At 45.5% G+C, this 18,637-nt stretch overlaps 4 protein-coding genes across 4 annotated transcripts in view; 2 read left to right on the top strand and 2 right to left on the bottom strand.

Annotated features, from left to right (window-relative positions):
- has3 (hyaluronan synthase 3) overlaps positions 1 to 2,263 on the top strand; it is a 9,985-nt gene extending 7,722 nt beyond the window's left edge. Inside the window, exons 4-5 of the mRNA XM_053426098.1 lie at positions 798 to 899; positions 990 to 2,263. Coding sequence (XP_053282073.1) covers positions 798 to 899; positions 990 to 1,919 — 1,032 coding nt within the window. The 3' untranslated portion in view covers positions 1,920 to 2,263. The remainder of the gene's footprint in view (positions 1 to 797; positions 900 to 989) is intronic.
- Positions 2,264 to 6,427: 4,164 nt separating this feature from the next.
- On the bottom strand, positions 6,428 to 8,615 carry chtf8 (CTF8, chromosome transmission fidelity factor 8 homolog (S. cerevisiae)). Its single transcript, XM_053426108.1, has 3 exons — positions 8,425 to 8,615; positions 7,198 to 7,321; positions 6,428 to 6,942 (listed from the first exon to the last, which is right to left on the bottom strand). The coding sequence occupies exons 1-3, from the start codon at positions 8,442 to 8,444 to the stop codon at positions 6,676 to 6,678; spliced, it is 411 nt and encodes a 136-aa protein (XP_053282083.1). The 5' UTR covers positions 8,445 to 8,615; the 3' UTR covers positions 6,428 to 6,675.
- Positions 8,616 to 8,653: 38 nt separating this feature from the next.
- Positions 8,654 to 13,639, top strand: utp4 (UTP4 small subunit processome component). The gene is made up of 16 exons (XM_053426095.1): positions 8,654 to 9,079; positions 9,606 to 9,794; positions 9,907 to 9,991; positions 10,106 to 10,195; positions 10,427 to 10,638; positions 10,733 to 10,904; positions 11,062 to 11,153; positions 11,261 to 11,357; positions 11,480 to 11,544; positions 11,737 to 11,859; positions 11,989 to 12,145; positions 12,222 to 12,328; positions 12,427 to 12,522; positions 12,629 to 12,814; positions 13,115 to 13,225; positions 13,386 to 13,639. Exons 1-16 carry the CDS (start codon positions 8,921 to 8,923, stop codon positions 13,500 to 13,502), a joined length of 2,058 nt encoding a protein of 685 aa, XP_053282070.1. The 5' UTR covers positions 8,654 to 8,920; the 3' UTR covers positions 13,503 to 13,639.
- A 933-nt stretch (positions 13,640 to 14,572) lies between these two features.
- Positions 14,573 to 16,592, bottom strand: il17c (interleukin 17c). The gene is made up of 3 exons (XM_053426107.1): positions 16,307 to 16,592; positions 15,982 to 16,223; positions 14,573 to 14,819 (listed from the first exon to the last, which is right to left on the bottom strand). Exons 1-3 carry the CDS (start codon positions 16,319 to 16,321, stop codon positions 14,573 to 14,575), a joined length of 504 nt encoding a protein of 167 aa, XP_053282082.1. The 5' UTR covers positions 16,322 to 16,592.
- Positions 16,593 to 18,637: the final 2,045 nt, after the last annotated feature.

Genomic DNA, 18,637 nt, shown 5'->3' with positions numbered 1-18,637 from the left:
ACACCTTGTTTACCCACAGTGCCCCCTGGTGACCACCGATGACACTTCACGGTAGCACCATGTGATCTGAGTAGAAACTAAACGTCCACACGTTGTCTTCAGAGTTTTTCTTTCTCGTGATAGTTCACAGAGTTTTACGAGTCGGCACCAAAACTTTTCCATTAAGCATCATTAACACTGAGTGTGTGAGCGGCTGCAGACAAAAATAATCACATTACACAAAGTCTGGAGAGGAAACAGACTTTTATTCATCCTCACGCTGATTTGATATCTGATCTGTGTCTGTGCTGCTGGGTTATGACAATCATAACTTTATTTAATTGTGGTGCCGGGTTGGGAGGGACTCGCTGCTCGGGCAACAATTATAAATCAAATTTTAATCTGTATGAATATGAACATGAGGTTATAAAAGTCGTCCAGAACGTTCGTCTGATGTCATCTTAAGTAAATCAACATTGACCATATGAAGAGTTTAGTTCTTCACATTCCAAACTGATGGATCCGCGCTGGACGACCCGCTTGTCCCTCCAGCTGTTGCACGACCTCTGCACCTTTACACTGGGTCAAAGGTCAAATCCCCCCCCCCCCCCCCCCGACCCTGGTGCTGCACAGCCACAGTGAACCAGCTGGGATCTCTGTCAGCAGCCTTTCATTTCTGTCATGGATTTACAGCAGTGATGCACCTGAGGCCTGAACGTGACCAGGGCCTGTGAAAGACTCTGTGTGTGTGTGAGTCTGTGTGTGTGTGTGTGTTAGTATTGTTACCCTTTGTGTGTGTCATTGTGTGTTTTCTCCAGGTGTGTGACTCGGACACAGTCTTGGATCCAGCATGTACCATAGAGATGCTTAAGATCCTGGAGGAAGATGCGATGGTGGGAGGAGTCGGTGGAGACGTGCAGGTGAAACAGATTTATCTCCATTTATCTCTAAAGTGCCCACAACCCTCTGGATTGTTTCTGACTTCCTCTTCTCCGCTTCTCCTTCTCCAGATCCTCAACAAGTACGACTCGTGGATCTCCTTCCTCAGCAGCGTGCGCTACTGGATGGCCTTCAACATCGAGCGGGCCTGCCAGTCCTACTTCGGATGTGTCCAGTGCATCAGCGGCCCCCTGGGGATGTACAGGAACTCTTTGCTCCAGCGCTTCCTGGAGCCCTGGTACCACCAGACCTTCCTCGGCTCCAAGTGCAGCTTCGGCGACGACCGCCACCTCACCAACCGGGTGCTCAGCTTCGGCTACAAGACCAAGTTCACGGCGCGGTCGCAGTGCCAGACGGAGACGCCCACTCAGTACCTGCGTTGGCTCAACCAGCAGACCCGATGGAGCAAGTCCTACTTCCGCGAGTGGCTCTACAACGCCCTGTGGTTCCACAAGCACAGCCTCTGGATGACCTACGAGTCGGTGGTCACCGGCTTCTTCCCCTTCTTCCTGGTCGCCACCGTCATCCACCTCTTCTACCGCGGACGGCTCTGGAACATCCTGCTCTTCTTACTGACGGTGCAGCTGGTCGGGATGGTGAAGGCCACCTACGCCTGTTTCCTGCGCGGCAGCCTGGTCATGATCTTCATGTCGCTCTACTCTCTGGTCTACATGTCCAGCTTGCTTCCTGCCAAAATATTTGCCCTGCTCACCATCAACAAGGCGGGATGGGGCACCTCAGGCCGCCGGAAGATCGTTGTGAACCTGATTGGCGCCGTGCCCGTCACCGTGTGGGCGATGGTGCTGCTCGGAGGTGTAGTCTACACCATCTACTGCGAAACACAGGAGCCCTTCAGCGAGACAGAGAAAGCCTTGTTGATAACAGGGACGATCCTCTACGCCTGCTACTGGGTGGTTCTGCTGGTGCTCTACCTCGCCATCGTGGCCAAACGCTGCAACAAGAGGGAGGAGCAGTATCACCTTGCGTATGCGGAGGCGTAAACCCTTCACCCGAGAGACTGGTGGGACCAGGACTCACTGCAGTGTGACTCCAGTGAGGTCTCCGTCGACCCCGTGCACTGCTGGAGCGATGAGCTGTGAACCAGCCGCCGTCACTTCTTCATCACTGGTGCTAACAAGATGTGAATCTGAAATCTGAGCAGCAGGAATCGAACCGGGAGACGATGCACACAGCGCTCCCACTTATATCGTCCTCAATGGTGCTTCACTTTAAACAACCAAACCAAACGGACCTGAACCAGGTTAGAAGGTGATGATACGATGCTCAGGAGAACATGATGGGTGGAGGTTACCTGTGGAGGCCATTGAAGGGGGCAGCATTCTGCTCTCAAAATAAGAGACAAAGAGGTCGTTCTTACTCGTTTTAATGTTCTTCATTTTAGAAAAGATGGAAATGAAATGTGATAAATAATGAGCAACAATAATAAACACAAATGCAGATTCGTCCCAGCAGCTGCATTCCAGACGGGACGAGGGAACTTCAGGCTCAGACGTTGAAAGCAGATAAAGTTTAAAGTTGTTGCAGAATCAAGACTTGATTGAGTGTAAATGAATAGATGTGGATTTCCTCTTGAGGCAAACTTGTGTTGGTTTAAGTTAAAAACATATTGAATGTGCATTGATCCTTGTGCTTCAGGATGAATCTTCACAAAGCTACAGAGACGATCAGAAAAGGGAAAAGACTGAAGGACACGTTCAGGCGTTTACTGATAGAAGCGATATCCAGTCAGTTACTCTTTACACACTGAACGAGGCCGCTAGCGTTGTGTACTGAAGTAATGAGTTACTCTACTCATTACATTACTTTAAAATCCTTTATATATCACATCTCTGGAAACAGAAAGTGCCGAGCAGGAACGGTGACAGAACCTTCCAACCAATGACTGTAAAGAAAGATGGACGACACGTCTCCACTTCCTCCCGAAGCCCAAACATCCTGGACACGGGCCCTGGTGGCGTCCTTTAGAGACAGAGTCTGAGCCGATGTCCAAAGAACCGACACATGAGCTCGTCCAATCAACTATTTTCATCTTCTACACAAATAAAACACATCGTTCTGCAGTATCCACTTCCTGCTACTGTCCAAAAACGAAGCCAAAATATTTCACGTGTGGGAGCTGCCATTTTGTTTTAGTGCTGTGATTTGTCGCCAGTGTTGTTGCAGGAGTGATCTCGACCAATCACGAGTCAGTCTCAGCTGTCAATCAAGACGCTTCCTCCCGTGTTTATATCTTCAAATAACAAATTTAAACCAAACTGCTCAGAAACACTTGAACAAACATCAGTGTGAAAAGAACTAACTGAAATAACAGAAACCATTTATTTTTTTACGTCTGCTAACATGGAGGAGGTGGGGTGTAAGATCTTTACTGCAGCCAGCCACCAGGGGGCAATCAAGATGGTTTAGCCTCAATTTCGGGAGCTGTTATCTCATCCATCTTTATTTACAGTCTGTGGTTTACGTAAATATTCCCATGTGAGCTCTGTATGAAGATGGTCTGTGAAACAAAGCTTTTCCTTAAATGTACATTTTACGACAGTTAGCGACTCCGCGGAGACGCAGAGTGTGTGTGTGTGTGTGTGTGGGGGGGGTTCTGGGTTCCGTCACTTCCTGGATGTGACGCTGCGTCATGTGACTAGCACAATCATCTGCTGCTGCCGTGTCTTCGTGGAGCAGCTTGGATCTACCCGACAATCTGAACAATTCTGACCTGCAGGGGAATCTGTGGTGCTGCTGAGCAGTGTCAAGCCTGTAACTTATTGCTGTACAGACGTGGTCATCTCACTGTTCACCAGAGGGGGGCGTAGTTTCATTCAGCGATTTTATTTGAACTGTACACGGTCATTTTATATATTGTAAAGTTGCCAAATTTTGTTTCTGTGACAGTAAAGTTTTACTACTGGACTCTGTTGTCTTCACTGGACGTTTGTACTTCGTTCATCACATCAACACGAGTAGAGACTGAAAACCAAAGACGATTCTTTGATCGGACTTTTGATTCCACTGTTTTTCCGATGTTTGTATGATTTACTTCACCAAGCCAGTTATTTACAATCAGCATTTGTTTGTGTGTTCACCTGTGACAAATTCCCGATGTGTGACCAGGCCCTAACGCACAAGGACGCTGGGAGTCGGGCTGTAGCTCCCCCTACTGACACCTGGCTGTATGACCTCTCTGAGTTTCACCTGATTTCAGATCAGACTCAGTTTTTTAAATCTTACGTGTGAGCATCATCACACTGACGACATTTCCTGAATCTGTGCCGTTAATCGTCTTTGACTCTGAGTCGGATGTGAACTCGAACTCTTCACGAGGAAACACACGGTGCATTAAAAACGATCGTCGAGCAGCGAAGCCACAGATCACGAGTCTTGATTTCCTGCTTCTCTCTCTGCGTATCACAGGATATCGGAATCTTCCTAACTCATTAAAAATGCATTCTGTTTTGGACACAATCCGTCCATTCATACCAAACAGGGAACGTCTCCATGATTTGAATTTTTATGGCTTCATTGACATTTCTCCTGCTGCTGTTTGCATAATGTGACGATATCTTTAGTTCACTATATTAAAATTCATGGACAGAAATACATTTTGCAGAATGAATGGGAGTAGAACGTCGATGTTTTACCATTTTAAGTAGTTTTAGGATTTGGATCAGTTTCAGTTGAATCTCGAACAGTTTGTTATAAATCTGACGACAGGAGAACGAAGCCTTTCACCCGAGAAACAAAACTTTGATACCAAACTGAAAATATCCTTCTTCTCTTCTTTTGGCCGAGGATTTAGTTTCCTGCGCCAAGAGGGTTATGTTTTCACCTCTGTCCACTCGTCTGTTAGTTTATCAGCAGGATTTTAAAGAAACAACTGGAAGTTTTTGACTATTTTACCTTTTTCCAGGGAATAAAATATCAAACATGGTTCGAGGACTGAAATCTACGATATGAGTGTTTGCAATTTGCACAGGAACAAATAAAATTAAACCTGTAACCAACGTGTAGCTGAGCTGATGTGAGATGTGTTCAGCTATGAGGCTTGTGTTAATGTCAGGGGACTGTGGAGTTGTGTGCTCTATGGACCGTTACAAATACATGCTCTGAATCTTAACCACTGGGCCACAGCACACACCAGTTACTCTGACCTCTGACCTGTTTCTGTTCTGCTGTAAATCAACTGATCTTAAAACCCTCAGTTAAAGTCTCTTTCACACTGAGCATCGACACAGAGCTCGTTCTCATCTGTAAACTGCAGCTGTGAGGAGCAAGTCGAGGTTCAGAAGAATTAACACAACGCTGCAGCGCTCAACACTTCAATCCTGACACGTGGTGTGTGTCGACCTTCTGTCCGACACCCGGCTGTGATGACATGTTTCTGCCTGAAGAACTCGAACCCTCTCGTGTCCCAGCAGCAGAACCTGAACCTGGTTTCATCCGATCCGAGTGAAGACGTCTTCACAGAAGCTGCGAATGAAAAGCAACATTCTGTCACAGAGTGAAAACACACGAGTCTCTGTTCCACTGATGATGACTGAGCGTTTAACAACGTGCTCCTGGGTTGGACTTTCAAAACATGCTCCAGGGTGTGTGTGTGTGTGTGTGTGTGTGTGTGTGTGTGTGCAGCAGCTCAGTGAATCACTCCATTCACTCACCATGTGAACTCTTTTCTTGTTTTACCTGCGGGTGTTTCACCTCGACGTGGGCGTCGCCCTCGTGCAAACAAAAACACACACACTGTGAAAACTGCTGGAGGCGACAAGACTGGGTCACGTTTTTATTAATGTTCATAACCAAACGTTCTCTGAGCTGTTCGGTCTGATCAATACTCTGAAAGGAACCTGGAGGGTTTTAAACTGAGGGAATTATGATGCTTTTGTTCATTTGAAGGAAGATTATTTTTTTTTATTTTTTTTTCTTCTGTGCCATCATTTACAACAACATAGTTTGAATCCTCAGATTTACTTTAATGCCAAAATGGAACATTATTATTATAATAGGACTCCATCATGTGTAATGTGATGTGGAGGGACGGGGGGAGCCCTGTGCAGCCTGTGATTTACATCCCTGGTGTTTATTAATCACTATGACTGAGCTGTTAAGAAACAGAACCTCAATGATCAAACATTTACTCTTCTGTTCTGGAAGCAGCAGAAACAGGAGCGAGCAGATCTCCTTCATCTGTGGGACGGACACACATTTTGATGTATTTATGTTTTTCCATTCCAAGACTTCAAATGGCCTTTTGGTGATTTATCTTACACATTTCAGTCCGTTGTAATTATCATAACCAACATAGTCCCCATTTGGAACCACATTTAAATTCACCAGATCTGGATTTTTATTTGTATCTGCAACAAAATTACAGACTATCGTATCAGTTCTCTGAATACAAGATCCAGAACTTCCATGGTGATTGATTCGGTAGTTTTTGTGTAATCCTGCAAACGAACAGACGCATGAAACAAAAGCAAATGAAAATATAACAACTATATAACAATTTATCAATTCGTCCTGTGGAATTCTTTGTTTTATTACAAATTTATTTAGAATAATTTCTTTTCAAAATGTCAGAACCTTTCAAACAGGTTTTGATTTTCCAAGAATCTGTGGAAACTTGTCCGAGTCTCTTTAAAAGTCTCTCGTTGGAATCAGGTCAGAGGTCAACACAGGGTTCAGTCCTGATCAGTTCCATGAAGGTCATAGGGTCCAGTCTCTTGACCTCTGACCCTGGGACTCGCTCTACACCTTCTTGGGCACATTGGTGATGATGGGTTTGGGGCGAGTCTTGAAGATCAGTTTCCGTTTGATGACGGCCGTCACGTGGTACGACTTGGAGCCGGAGCCCTGCTGGTCCGTCTCCATCGGAACCTGTGAGACATCGTCCTCGTCCCCGTCCTGGGCGTCCTGCTCGGGGTCAGAACGCTTCGTGAGGACGGCGAAGACTTTCTCCAGTTTGACCTGCTTCCCGTACAGGATGTGATGTCCCACGATCAGCACTGGCACCCCCTGGTGGAGAGAGGAACACAAAACCTTTAAAGTAAAATGATTCTGTTCCATCAGGGAGTAAAAACTTAGATTCATAAGAGTCAGAAACCAAAGACAGACATGAAGAACGACTGCAATCGATTACTTTCATCACAGATTGGTGAATCTATCATGTATGAAAGAAGAATTCAGAAACGCCTCCAGCTTGAAAGGGTGGAGGCAGAAATTTGCCAAGTTCAGTATCTGAAAAAGCAACGTTTTCGTTATTCTCTTGACCTCTTTGGTGTAGAGCAGGTCTCCCATCACATTTCCTGCCAGGCCGGAGTTCTGTCTGGACACCATCTCTCCCTGAAGCTCCACCAGCAGCCACTCCGGAGGACTGCTGCCGTCCACGCTGCCTCTGACGGAGAACACACACACATCAGCTACATCATCTAGAGAGGCTTCGTTCTGAAGAGAGGAGGCCGGCGGCTGTGATCGATTCTCTCTGACGACTCTTTACTGAGGGAAATGACCTGAAGAAGCTGGGATGATAACAGCTGGTGGAGGTCAATGCTAAGAGAAGGTTCTTCAGTGGTTCCTTCAGCACAGGAACCAGAGGAGCCTCCTCATGAGAGGAGACCAGAACTGTTCCAGGATTCATTTAGTTTCACTTCAGCAGAGTCGTGAAGGTGGAGATTACTTGTTTTATACAAGGTTCAATACTTATTATTACATTAATAAATAATATAAAGACTCTTCTCTCCAATCGGACCAGTTCAGAGTAATGATAGAGGACAAAACACTGAATCTCTAATATACTACATATTTAAATATTGGTTGAATACACTAAGAATTACTCGTCTCAACTGAACAAACATTAAAAAGGTCAAACCGACCAATACCAAGTTATTATTATTTCTATTATCTTTTGTTTTATCTTTCTATTGTAAGTTGTTATGATTGACTCCTGGACAAATGTTCCACATACATTTTATAAAAGTAATATAAGTAATAAGTAAAACATATTTATTTATTTAATTACATTGAAAGACATTCATAAACATCAGCGAATATTGACCAAAGTGTAAAATACTTATAAAGTATTTACAATGGAATCAAAACTTTAATTTAACCTTGATCTTGTGTTAGTTTGAACTCATAAATATATGTTTTATCTGAACCTTCAATCTTCTGTTTCGACTCAAACTAAAAAACTGAATAAATTCACATAATCGTGTTTCTGTTTTTATTTTTAACTTGTGTTATTGTGGCTCCCACGTGTTCTCTTGTATTTAGTCGCTGACACGTTTCTACATGATTCTATTTCACTGTTTTAAATTATTTAATCTCAATCTTTACTTAAAAAGAACCACGTGGACAAATGTTCAGTTTTTATTCTGATATGATGCTGAGAATATCCTGAAAATAATAATATAACATTTAAATTAGAGCAGTTTTCCTGTGAGTTGCTGCGAATCAAGTTTAACAGAAGTTAAAGTGAAGTTAATTCTCTGTTCTCACCTGATGACGATTTGAACCATTGTCCTGAAGGAACGTGACGTCGCTGGATGTTTATATTAATGTGAATGTTAATATTTAACTCAACTCAAACGCGTTAAATCCCGGTTTGTTATTTAAAACTAATTCTGCAGCTTCAACAACATCGAACCAGCTCAGATGTCAACAGCGTTTCCCGCCAGCTGCGTCACGACACCGACGTGTTTCCGTTTCCCGTCGCCGGTCGATCACTTCCGGGTCAGATCTGCTCAACGTGGTTCCTGATGTTTTTCTGGTTTGTGGATTAAACTGCGTGAAGAAGTCACAGAAAACAAACGGTTCGTTGCGTTTTAATCCGATTTTAACTGTTGTTGACGTTTCTGAACCAGGAAGTCAAAGCTCCGCGTGTTTACCGGAGGTTCCGGTTGAACTCGCGGGGGAAGACGCGTGTTTACATGTGTTTTAAACGCGTTTCCACGTGTTTGACCCGTTTCTCTGTTTCCTCGCCCCGCAGTGAGACATGGGCGAGTTCACGGTTCATCGTGTTCGATTCTTTGACCACACGCCCGCTGCGGTCCGGGCCCTCGCCTTCAACGGCGGCTCGGAGCGGCTGGCCCTGGCCCGGGCCGACGGAGCCGTGGAGCTCTTCAACTTCAACGACAACTACTTCCAGGAGAAGGTAAAAGCTCCGAGGGGCCGGGCACCTTCCGCCCGGGGTCACACGACCACCTGCAGGCTGAGGGGTCACACAGAGAGGAGCTCGAGGTCTCCAGGAACCAGCTCCTCCATGAACCAGCTCCTCCAGGGAGCTGCAGGTTTAAATCACAGGGTTTAATATCCAGGTCACATTCCTGTGCACCTCTGATGAACTGAAAGGAAACATTGAGCTGATGTATCTGTTAAAGGAGTTCAGTGTAACTCTGAGTCGGTTCGATCTTAACTTAGCGAGATGATCGTGTCCAGAGGTTTTGTTGTGAGATGTCAAAACGCAGCGAGGAGGCGTCAGAGCTCCAGGTTGTGATTGTGAGGAGGAACCGAACACAACAACACACGTGATTAATAACATGTACATTCATCACAGGAGACACATGTAGGCACCTTGTAATACCAGGTGTGAACAGATCTGAGACCAGATGTTTGAACGCAGCCTGAGAACTCGATGTATCATCTCCACACTAATATGATGATGTGTTCCCGGTGCCCAGGTGATCCCGGGTCAGGACGGCCGGACGGTGGAGGCTCTGTGCTGGGTGGGCCAGCGTCTGTTCGCTGCTGGTCTGAATGGGGAGATCACGGAGTACGACCTGGAGAACCTGAAGCCCAGTTACACCGTGGAGGCGTACGGAGGACCGGTCTGGACCATCAGCGCCAACAGCCAGGGATCCCTGCTGGCGGTCAGTCGAGGCCCCTGTGGATCTTATATTCAAGTTGCTCACGTTGCTCTAATTCCTCCACACAGGACCAACGCTTGCCTGGGTTTTAATAGAGAATGTTTTTCTGTGTCAGGCCGGTTGTGAGGACGGGACGGTGAAGATGTTTGAGATCCTAGAGAAGAAGATTCAGTTTCAGAGGAACCTGGACCGGCAGAAAGGTGAGAAGCATCTGGTTCAGGGATGTTTCTTAATATCACATCACTCCATCCCTTTGACTACAGTTGTGTATTTGTGTGTCTTCCTTATCCTTTGACCCTTGTGTGATCTTCCAGGACGTATTGTGTCTCTGTCCTGGCACCCGACTGGTTCTCTGATCGCTGCTGGTTTGATGGACATGATCCGAATCTTTGATGCTGAAACAGGTGAGAAGATTCGATCCTGAAGTGACTCTGGTGTCTTATCACTGAAGTGAGGCTGAAACTTTTTATTCACACAACTCATGACCTGTTCTACTTAAAATACACAAACCAGAGGTGCATCTGCCTTGGTGATCCAGCAGGGGGCGCTCACTGTTAGCAGTACAAACAGTGGATGTTCCACCTGTTCAATCCCCATGAGACAAACTTGATTCTCTTGTCTTCTGCCGCCTTCAGGCCGAGCCACACACAGACTCCTGGTGGACAGAGGTGTCGGGACGTCCAAGAGCCAGGAGGTGGTGGTCTGGAGCGTCCTCTTCTTGTCCGACCACACGATCATCAGCGGCGACTCCGCGGGAAAAGTCCAGATCTGGGACGGGCACACGGGGACGCTGGTCAGGACTCACCTGGTTTCTAAGTGGGACGTTCTGGCTCTCGCTGTTTCAAAGGTAAACGTGGGACTGAAGCTTACTTCACGACTTCCAGAAACTTCTCTATGTTCACGACCCGGCAGAATTAACCATGTTGACCTTTGCTGAACAGGAGGAGGACAGTGTAATCGCTGGGACATCGGAGGGCACCATCATCCAGTTCCAGTTCCTGTCCTCCACCGTGGCTCAGCAGGAGAAAGAGTGGATCAGAACCAGGACCTTTAAAAACCACTCGCATGATGTGAGGGCGCTGGTCCACACAGAGACGGCTGTGGTTTCTGGAGGTCGGTGTTTAACCTGCAGTTTCCTGTTTGATATATAAAACCACTGCAGCCTGTTACATTCTCATAACTGAGGAAAAAAAACATAATTAAACTAAACCTGTGAGAAATGTGACGATTTGAGTCAGTTGTCATAAAGAAGATGTTCTCATGACCTCAGGTATGGACACCCAGCTGGTAGTGCGACCCCTGCTGGACAAGGTGGAGAAGAACACCATGGAGTCATCACTGCGCAAAATAGCTTTTCCTCACGTGAGTCCAGCTCCTGTACTTTATTACTATAAGAAGAAAAGTTTTAATATTATTCTTTGCATCTCTTCCTGTTTATGAGACTGGTTTTCTTCTTACCTTCCGTGCAGAGGAGTCTGGTTTGTTGTGCAAAGAAAGCAGGTCTGCTGCTTTTCCAGTTCCCTGAACATTTAGAGCTGTGGAGATTAGGAGAGGGAGAAGGACACGGTGAGGGAAACACACACAATCACACACACACACACACACAGAAGAATATATCTGCTGAACGAGAGGTAACGAGTCGGGTGTGTCTGACTGAATCGTTGTTGTTGTGTATTTATTGTTTACAGGACGAGCTGGTGACAGTCTGCCTGTGAAGAGGAAACCAGAGAAACTGATCCACCTCAAGCGGAAGGTGTGTGTTTGTGTGTGTGTGTGTGTAAAATGTGAACTGATGAGAAGTGAACAAAGCTTGGTTGTTTTTGTGAATCGTTAAACTTCCATTAAACACTCATGTTTAAGTTAAAGCATCACGAGCAGAAGCTCACACGTCTAAGTTCTCCTCAGTGAGGTCACTTCCTGTCGTTGTGTGTTGGGACGTCCACAGGGAGACGATCAGATCTGCTGCAGCGCCCTGTCCCCGTGCGGTGGCTGGATGTCCTACTCCACCGTCTCCAGCGTCCGTCTCTACAGAATCCAGTACGACGACAACAACATCAGCATCACCAAGGTGGGCTCCATTCATATGTGTGAGATTCTGACTTCATGAACTTGTCTGTGTCCGTTGTCTTAACAGAGAAACAGTCAAAGATTGAGTGTCTCACTAAAACATGAATCTCACGGATCCGTCCCTTTCCAGGTGTCCAAATTACCCAAGAGCCTTTGCTCCGTGCACCGGCTCTGCTTCTCCCCCGACTCCTCCAAACTCTTTGCCGCCTCCAGCCACTCCTCCGTCGTCGTGGTCGCCCTCAACCAGTCGGAGTGCAAACACCTTTCCACCCTGAAACCCAAGTCCGGTGAGTCGATGACCGACTCACTGATCCCTGCAGCTTGTCCCTGCTCAGTGTGTAACGGCCTCTGTCTGATCTGCAGGCTCCAGGCAGCCGGTCCACCTGCTGGTCGCCAGCGAGGACGGGAAGTGGCTCGCCGCCGCCAACACGGCCTGTGAGGTCCACGTCTACAACCTGCACACCATGAAGGTCTCAGCTCACTGCCGTTAGCCTCTGTCAGGTTTAACCCATTAAGAGTCAGTGAATAACTCCTGTGTGTGTGTGTGTGTGTGTGTGTGTGTTCACAGCTTCACTGCACAGTTCCAGTCTTCCGCTCCTGTCCCACTGCGATCGGCATCAACCCTGTGACCAGCAACCTCGTCAGCGTGCACGCCGACCAGCAGGTAAACACACTGTGAATAACCGTAATAACCTGTCACAGCTAAAGTCAAACGCACACTCCCCAGGTCTCATGACTGTGTGTGTGTGTGTGTGTCTGTGTGTGTGCAGATCTTTGAGTTCTCCCTGGGGCAGAAGGAATACACCGAGTGGAGCCGGAAGCTGCAGAAACAAGGGCTCCACTCTCTGTGGCTGCAGCGGGACACGCCCGTCACCCACGTCACCTTCAACCCCCGGAACCCGGCTCACATCCTCCTGCACGACACCTTCATGTTCTGCATCATCGACCAGAGTCTGGTACGTGAGCGCTTCATTGGGAACCCCCCCCCTTTGCCACAGGAGGGCAGTCATGAGCCAAACAAGATTTAGATGATAATTTCATGTATAATTAAAAGTCCTGACAGTTTCAGTCCGAGTCAGTTTGTGATGAAGACTCTTTTGTATAAATGTGACTTTAAAACATCAACAGTCACATAATTTAGTTTTCAGCTCCACTAAACACATCGAGGTGCAGCAGTTAGTTGATCAGTGTGTTGTGTATTTCAGTAAAAGATGGATGAATGAAACAGGATGTGTTGTTTCTGTTTCCTGTCGCAGCCGCTCCCTGAGGCGAAGAGTCCGCTCTACAACCAGATGATGCTGAGGAGTCTCCCCGAGGCCGAGAGGGTCCAGCACAGCCACGCCTTCAAGATCAGTAAGAACTTCCAGGTACGTCAGCACACAGGAGATCTTCAGCCCCTGGTCCTCCACTCTCAGGACAAGATGGCTGCTCACGTGTCAGGATCCTTTGGCTTCACTTGAGGTTGTGGAGTCGAGTCGTCTGTTAAATGATTTGTTTCACTAACCGATGTCTCACGTTGTCCCACAGCATCTCCTGTGTGTGAGTCTACTGGAGGACCTGTCTCTGGTGGTAGTGGAGCGCCCCCTGCTGGACATCATGTCTCAGTTGCCTGCTCCTGTCCGGCAGAAGAAATTCGCCACATAAATGAACTGAAGCAGCTTTTTCTCTCGCCCAGAAGAAACGTTTGTTACCTTAAAAACTTAAAAATCCATAATCATCGTCAACGAGTTTTAACGTGTGGACACTTTGTAAAAAACATGTAATAAATATACATAAATACCGTCGTGGTTTGGCTTTTGAGTTCTGTGTAATATCTTTTGTGCGTTTTTTCTTCTCTGATCAGACGATAGAATAATGAGGTTTAACTAAGTAGCTGCTCTGAATTTTGAAATGTTTGGAAAACGTCTGTTGTGGTTTTTAAAGCAAAGTTTAAAGTATAAACAAAATGAAGGTTCGAATTCAACAAACTGTGTAAATGACTCTGAACCTGAATTTACTTCAGAGCCGACTTATTCCCAGTTTTAAGAAGTTTGAATGTCAAGTTTAAGTTTATAAGACATTTGAATCAGTTTAAAAGAAAACCCCACTCCCCCTAGAGTTCAGCCTCTCCCCCCCCCCCCCCCCCAGTGATAAAAGAAGAACAAACAGTGACAACACAGTTTCTTAAATAAGCAAAAATTTTATTACTTCTGCTTCAACGAAGCTTCACATTCTCAAAGTCCCACTGGGACCAACAGGATGAGAAACATTAATAAATATAAAATCCTCCTCATCCATTCATGAGCATGTTTAACCTTCAGCTGCTCCAACAAACGCAGAACAAATAAATACATTATTATTAAAATATTAGCTGTTAAATTATTAGTTTAATAGAACTATACAATAGCTATTTTCTACGATGACGAGGTCATCAATATGGAGTGCATGATCAAATATGTTTCCCAGTTTACAGGAAACCAGAGGAGACTGGTCCACAAAGACCTACAACATCACACACGCATCCATCATCACTTTGTCATTGATAATAAATAACATGCATTTGACCTCCAGCTGCGTGTGGAGGTCGGCGTGCAGCCGCCAATCACAGCAGGACGTCCGACCCCTGAGAGAACTTGGTGGCGTTAAATAAATATAGAGTAGTGTTGTGTTCAGGGTCAGGGCCGAGTGTGGTGTTCAGGGTCAGGGCCGAGTGTGGTGTTTCTTCGTGGCAGCTCCTAAGAGGACTTGACCCTGGCACAGGTGCAGCCCACAGCGACGTCCACGGTCACGGGCTTCAGGCGGTATTCTCCCCCCCCGCTGCAGAGCTCCCTCTTCAGGAAGACGCGGCTCTGCAGCACGGGGACCGAGTTATAGTCCAGACTCTCCTTGGGAGGATTCTGGCCCTGGATCAGGATGCAGCCTGAACACAGGCACTGGGCCTCGGAGTACATGGAGGGGAAGTGGTCCGTCATGGGTTTCCTCCTGCAGAGCAACAAGAAGAGTCTGTCAACAGCTGATTATAACAATAACAACTTTAAACCTTTAAAGATACAATGAGCTTCAGAGAGAAGACGAATAAAAACATTTAGAAGCAAAGACATTTGACTGTAATGGATTGTAATGGTGTCTCTATCTCTTAAGATCAGTAGAGATAGATTGATTCTAAATAGCCGGAATATATATACATAGAGAGAGAGAGAGAGAGAGAGAGAGAGAGAGAGAGAGAGAGAGAGAGTGCGCAGGCTCTTGACCGTGACGGGACTTCCCCTCAGGGCTCGGTAACACCTGCGCGTCACCGCAGCTCAGTGGACATGCCAATGCAACACGTGAGGAGCGTGCACGCGCACTTACTCATCACTGTGAGGCAGCTGAGTGACGTCAGACTTTTTGCACCGCTTAATTGCATCACACGGAGGCGTTTTGCGCGGCCCCGCGGTGTTTCACCGTTATTCTACCCGGATACACATGACAACATTAAGATGTCACAGAGTTTAAATGATTCAAATGATTTACTGTATATAATTATCTATAAATCAGTATTTTAACTATTTAAACATAACGTTAATTATCACAACTTTTCCAAAGTCAACTTTTCTCAAATATTGAACTGTTTAATCCATTACTTTTTACTACATTTATTACTTACATCGTCTTTATCAAGTTGTGGAATTCAAAGTATTTTGCTTTCATATAAAACTACAGTCAACACGTTACAGTTCACTGGGATTTGTATTTGTATTTTGAATGTGATCAGATTTACTGTGTCAGTTATTTCACTAAATGCATTAATTTGCAGATTTACTCCAACAATTCAAATAATAAAGGAAATATTAATAAAACTGTGATGAAGCAGAACAGCAGCAGCTTCAACTCTTTCACCTGTTTTAAGAGACTTATTTATATTTCATGCTATTGTCAACAATGCTAAACGGGGAACTTAAACTTTCTAACAGCGACCTTCATAAAGAAAAAAAACCCTGAATCACGAGTGTAAAATCCAGAACACTGTTAAATATTAAACAGGTAATTCCCAATCTGACCCGGGTTCAGTCAGAAAGGAAAGTGATGGAATCTTTCACGAGAGAAGCTTCTGAGTGAATCTCTACAGGTTGATGAAGACCTGTGGAGGAAGATCTGTACTCACACGTATCTCCAGGGCGACACGGACCGGTCACTGAGCTCCACAGGCCGCTGGTTGTACAGCTGCACCGGGCAGGAGGCCGGGGAGTCCGCTGCCACCGCTGCTTCAGTGCCCACATCCAGAAGATGAGAGTAGTGAGTCACCAGCCTCTTCTCCGCAGCCTTCACCAGCTCCGTGTCGTTAAGGCAGCGGCTCGTCGAACATCTCCACACCGAGGAGAGCAGGAGGGTGAGGCCGAGCAGCAGCTGGGGGAGGCAGGGGGAGATGGAGGGTGAGGAGGGGGAAGGATGAGGTGATGGTGGAGGAAAAGACTGAGTCAGACACTCACCTGCGTCAAATCCATTCTGAGCAGGAGACAACCGGGAGACAACCAGGTGATAACCAGGTGATGACCAGATGATGACCAAGTGATGACCAGGTGATTAACCAAGTGATAAACAGTAGACAGCCAGGAGACAACCAGGAGACAACCAGGTGATAACCAGGTGATAACCAGGTGATAGACAGGTGATAAACAGGAGACAACCAGGAGACAGCCAGATGATAGACAGGTGATAAACAGGAGACAACCAGGAGACAGCCAGGTGATAGACAGGTGATGTTGTGAGCTGCTGGTCCTCTCAGCTGGAACTAACCATCCTGCTCGTGCAGCCTGTATTTATTGAGCTCACCTGGGAAAAACCGGCGGCGGCACGAGGAAGTGGAAACGGGTTTATAGTTGTCTGAGTGAAAGTTAACACACGCACACGCCCGGACACACACACGCCCACACTCTCACTTTACTTTACCTTAACTTATATGATGATGTAATGTAATGTTCTTGTTTGGGTTGGAAACAAGTATCAACTGTTTATGTCTTTACAGAAGATATAATTATATATATATCACAGATATATATATAATATTTATCTATATATCATATGTCTTTCTTCATATGTTATTTACGTGTTTACTTCTATTAATTTAAATGTTTCAGGAAACTTAGAGATACATGTTTTATTTATTCAGGATACTCAAATTAAAATGACAAAATTTACTAATTTCACTCAAAAATTAAAGATGACTAATAATAAAGTTTATTTACTTGTTTAAAGCAACAAACACGTGGAAGAAAATACAAAACTGAATCCCTCAGATCTCAGATCTGTGGAGTTCACATGTTAAACCGAATTAATCTTTCTGATTCCTGATGAAGAAGTTTGTTTGGAAACCGGATCTTTGATCCAGTGTCAGTACTGATTAGGTTCTTTGATCTGATTGGGTTCTTTGATCTCCACTCAGATCTGTGGAGCTGACCCAGAAACAGCCTGAATGTTTAAAACTGGAGAACGAGGGATGTTTCTAGATCTTTCTGATTTCTGATGGAGTTTTTTGTTTGGAAACAGGAGATTTGATCCAGTGTCAATACTGAATAGGTTCTTTGATCTGATTGGGTTCTTTGATCTGCACTCAGGTCTGTGGATCTGACCCAGAAACAGCCTGAATGTTTAAAACTGGAGAACGAGGGAAGTTTCTAGATCTTTCTGATTTCAGATGGAGTTTTTTGTTTGGAAACATGATATTTGATCCATTGTCAGTACTGATAAGGTTCTTTGATCTGATTGGGTTCTTTGATCTGCACTCAGGTCTGTGGAGCTGACCCAGAAACAGCCTAAAGCAGATTAGGTGACGTCCATTGTTAGAAAGGTTTTGTTCTCCCGGCTGAGCGGCTTGAGGAAGAATCTTTATGTAAATCCTGAGGTTATGCGATGACTTCATGGTCTCAGTGATTGTTTGATGTGTTGTCCATGTGACAACAACCGACAACAGGATCAGAACAGACACACTGTGTGTTGGTCTGTGTAAGCTGAAGTTTCTTGCTCTTAGTGGGAGGAGTCTGAGCCAACGAAGAACCATTAGGTTTTGGAGCAGATTTGATTAAGGAGGCAGATTCAAGAACTACACATCCCATAAACCACCACAGTTTGTGTTTGTTTGTAGATTGTGTTTCAGAAAGTGTAAAGTCTAGTAACCTAGTGTCGTGACGCTGAACGGGAGAAATTTCTTAGTGTTGGAGACAGAGGCTGAACAGAGGAGCTGCAGCGATGGACCGTCTGTGATTCTGAACATTAGAGCATGAAACCGACCTTTACCCACAAGCCCCTGCTCTGCGTGGACCCGTCAGTGTTTAGGTCTTTGGAGGTTTCACATTCAACACATTCTGAGGGACTGACCAGAAAGTTAATGCTAAATTTCCCTTTAACACGTTTGGGTTGATAAGAGGACATTCCCCTCCTAAACACACACACACACACACACACACACAGACACACACAGTTGTGTTTCTTTTTTCTATGTCAGCACATTCTAACTGAGACACTTATTAAACAATGAGGACTGTTGACTTTACACCTCAAACATACGACAGAACAGGAAAACCATGCAGAGCTGAACTCGTTCAACCGTTCACTGGTATGAGAGCCACCGATTTCTTATCATTTTACATAATCATAATCAAAACAGTATCTTTTAAACCTGAAAGTGCTTTGTTTCCAGAGGTAAACTCTATGTCCGTCTCTCACAAGCTCCATCACTTCCTTTTATGATCAATTATTAATCATCTTGTCACCTCTGATTATTTGTTCTCTGTTATTGTGTCCTTATTGGAGAGAGGAGTCAT

The sequence above is a fragment of the Pleuronectes platessa genome, chromosome 7 (genome assembly GCF_947347685.1).
Source record: "Pleuronectes platessa chromosome 7, fPlePla1.1, whole genome shotgun sequence".
In the NCBI taxonomy this organism is placed as follows: domain Eukaryota; kingdom Metazoa; phylum Chordata; class Actinopteri; order Pleuronectiformes; family Pleuronectidae; genus Pleuronectes; species Pleuronectes platessa.
The sequence above is the reverse complement of the archived record's forward strand: the minus strand, read 5'-3'. Positions and strand labels throughout refer to the sequence as shown.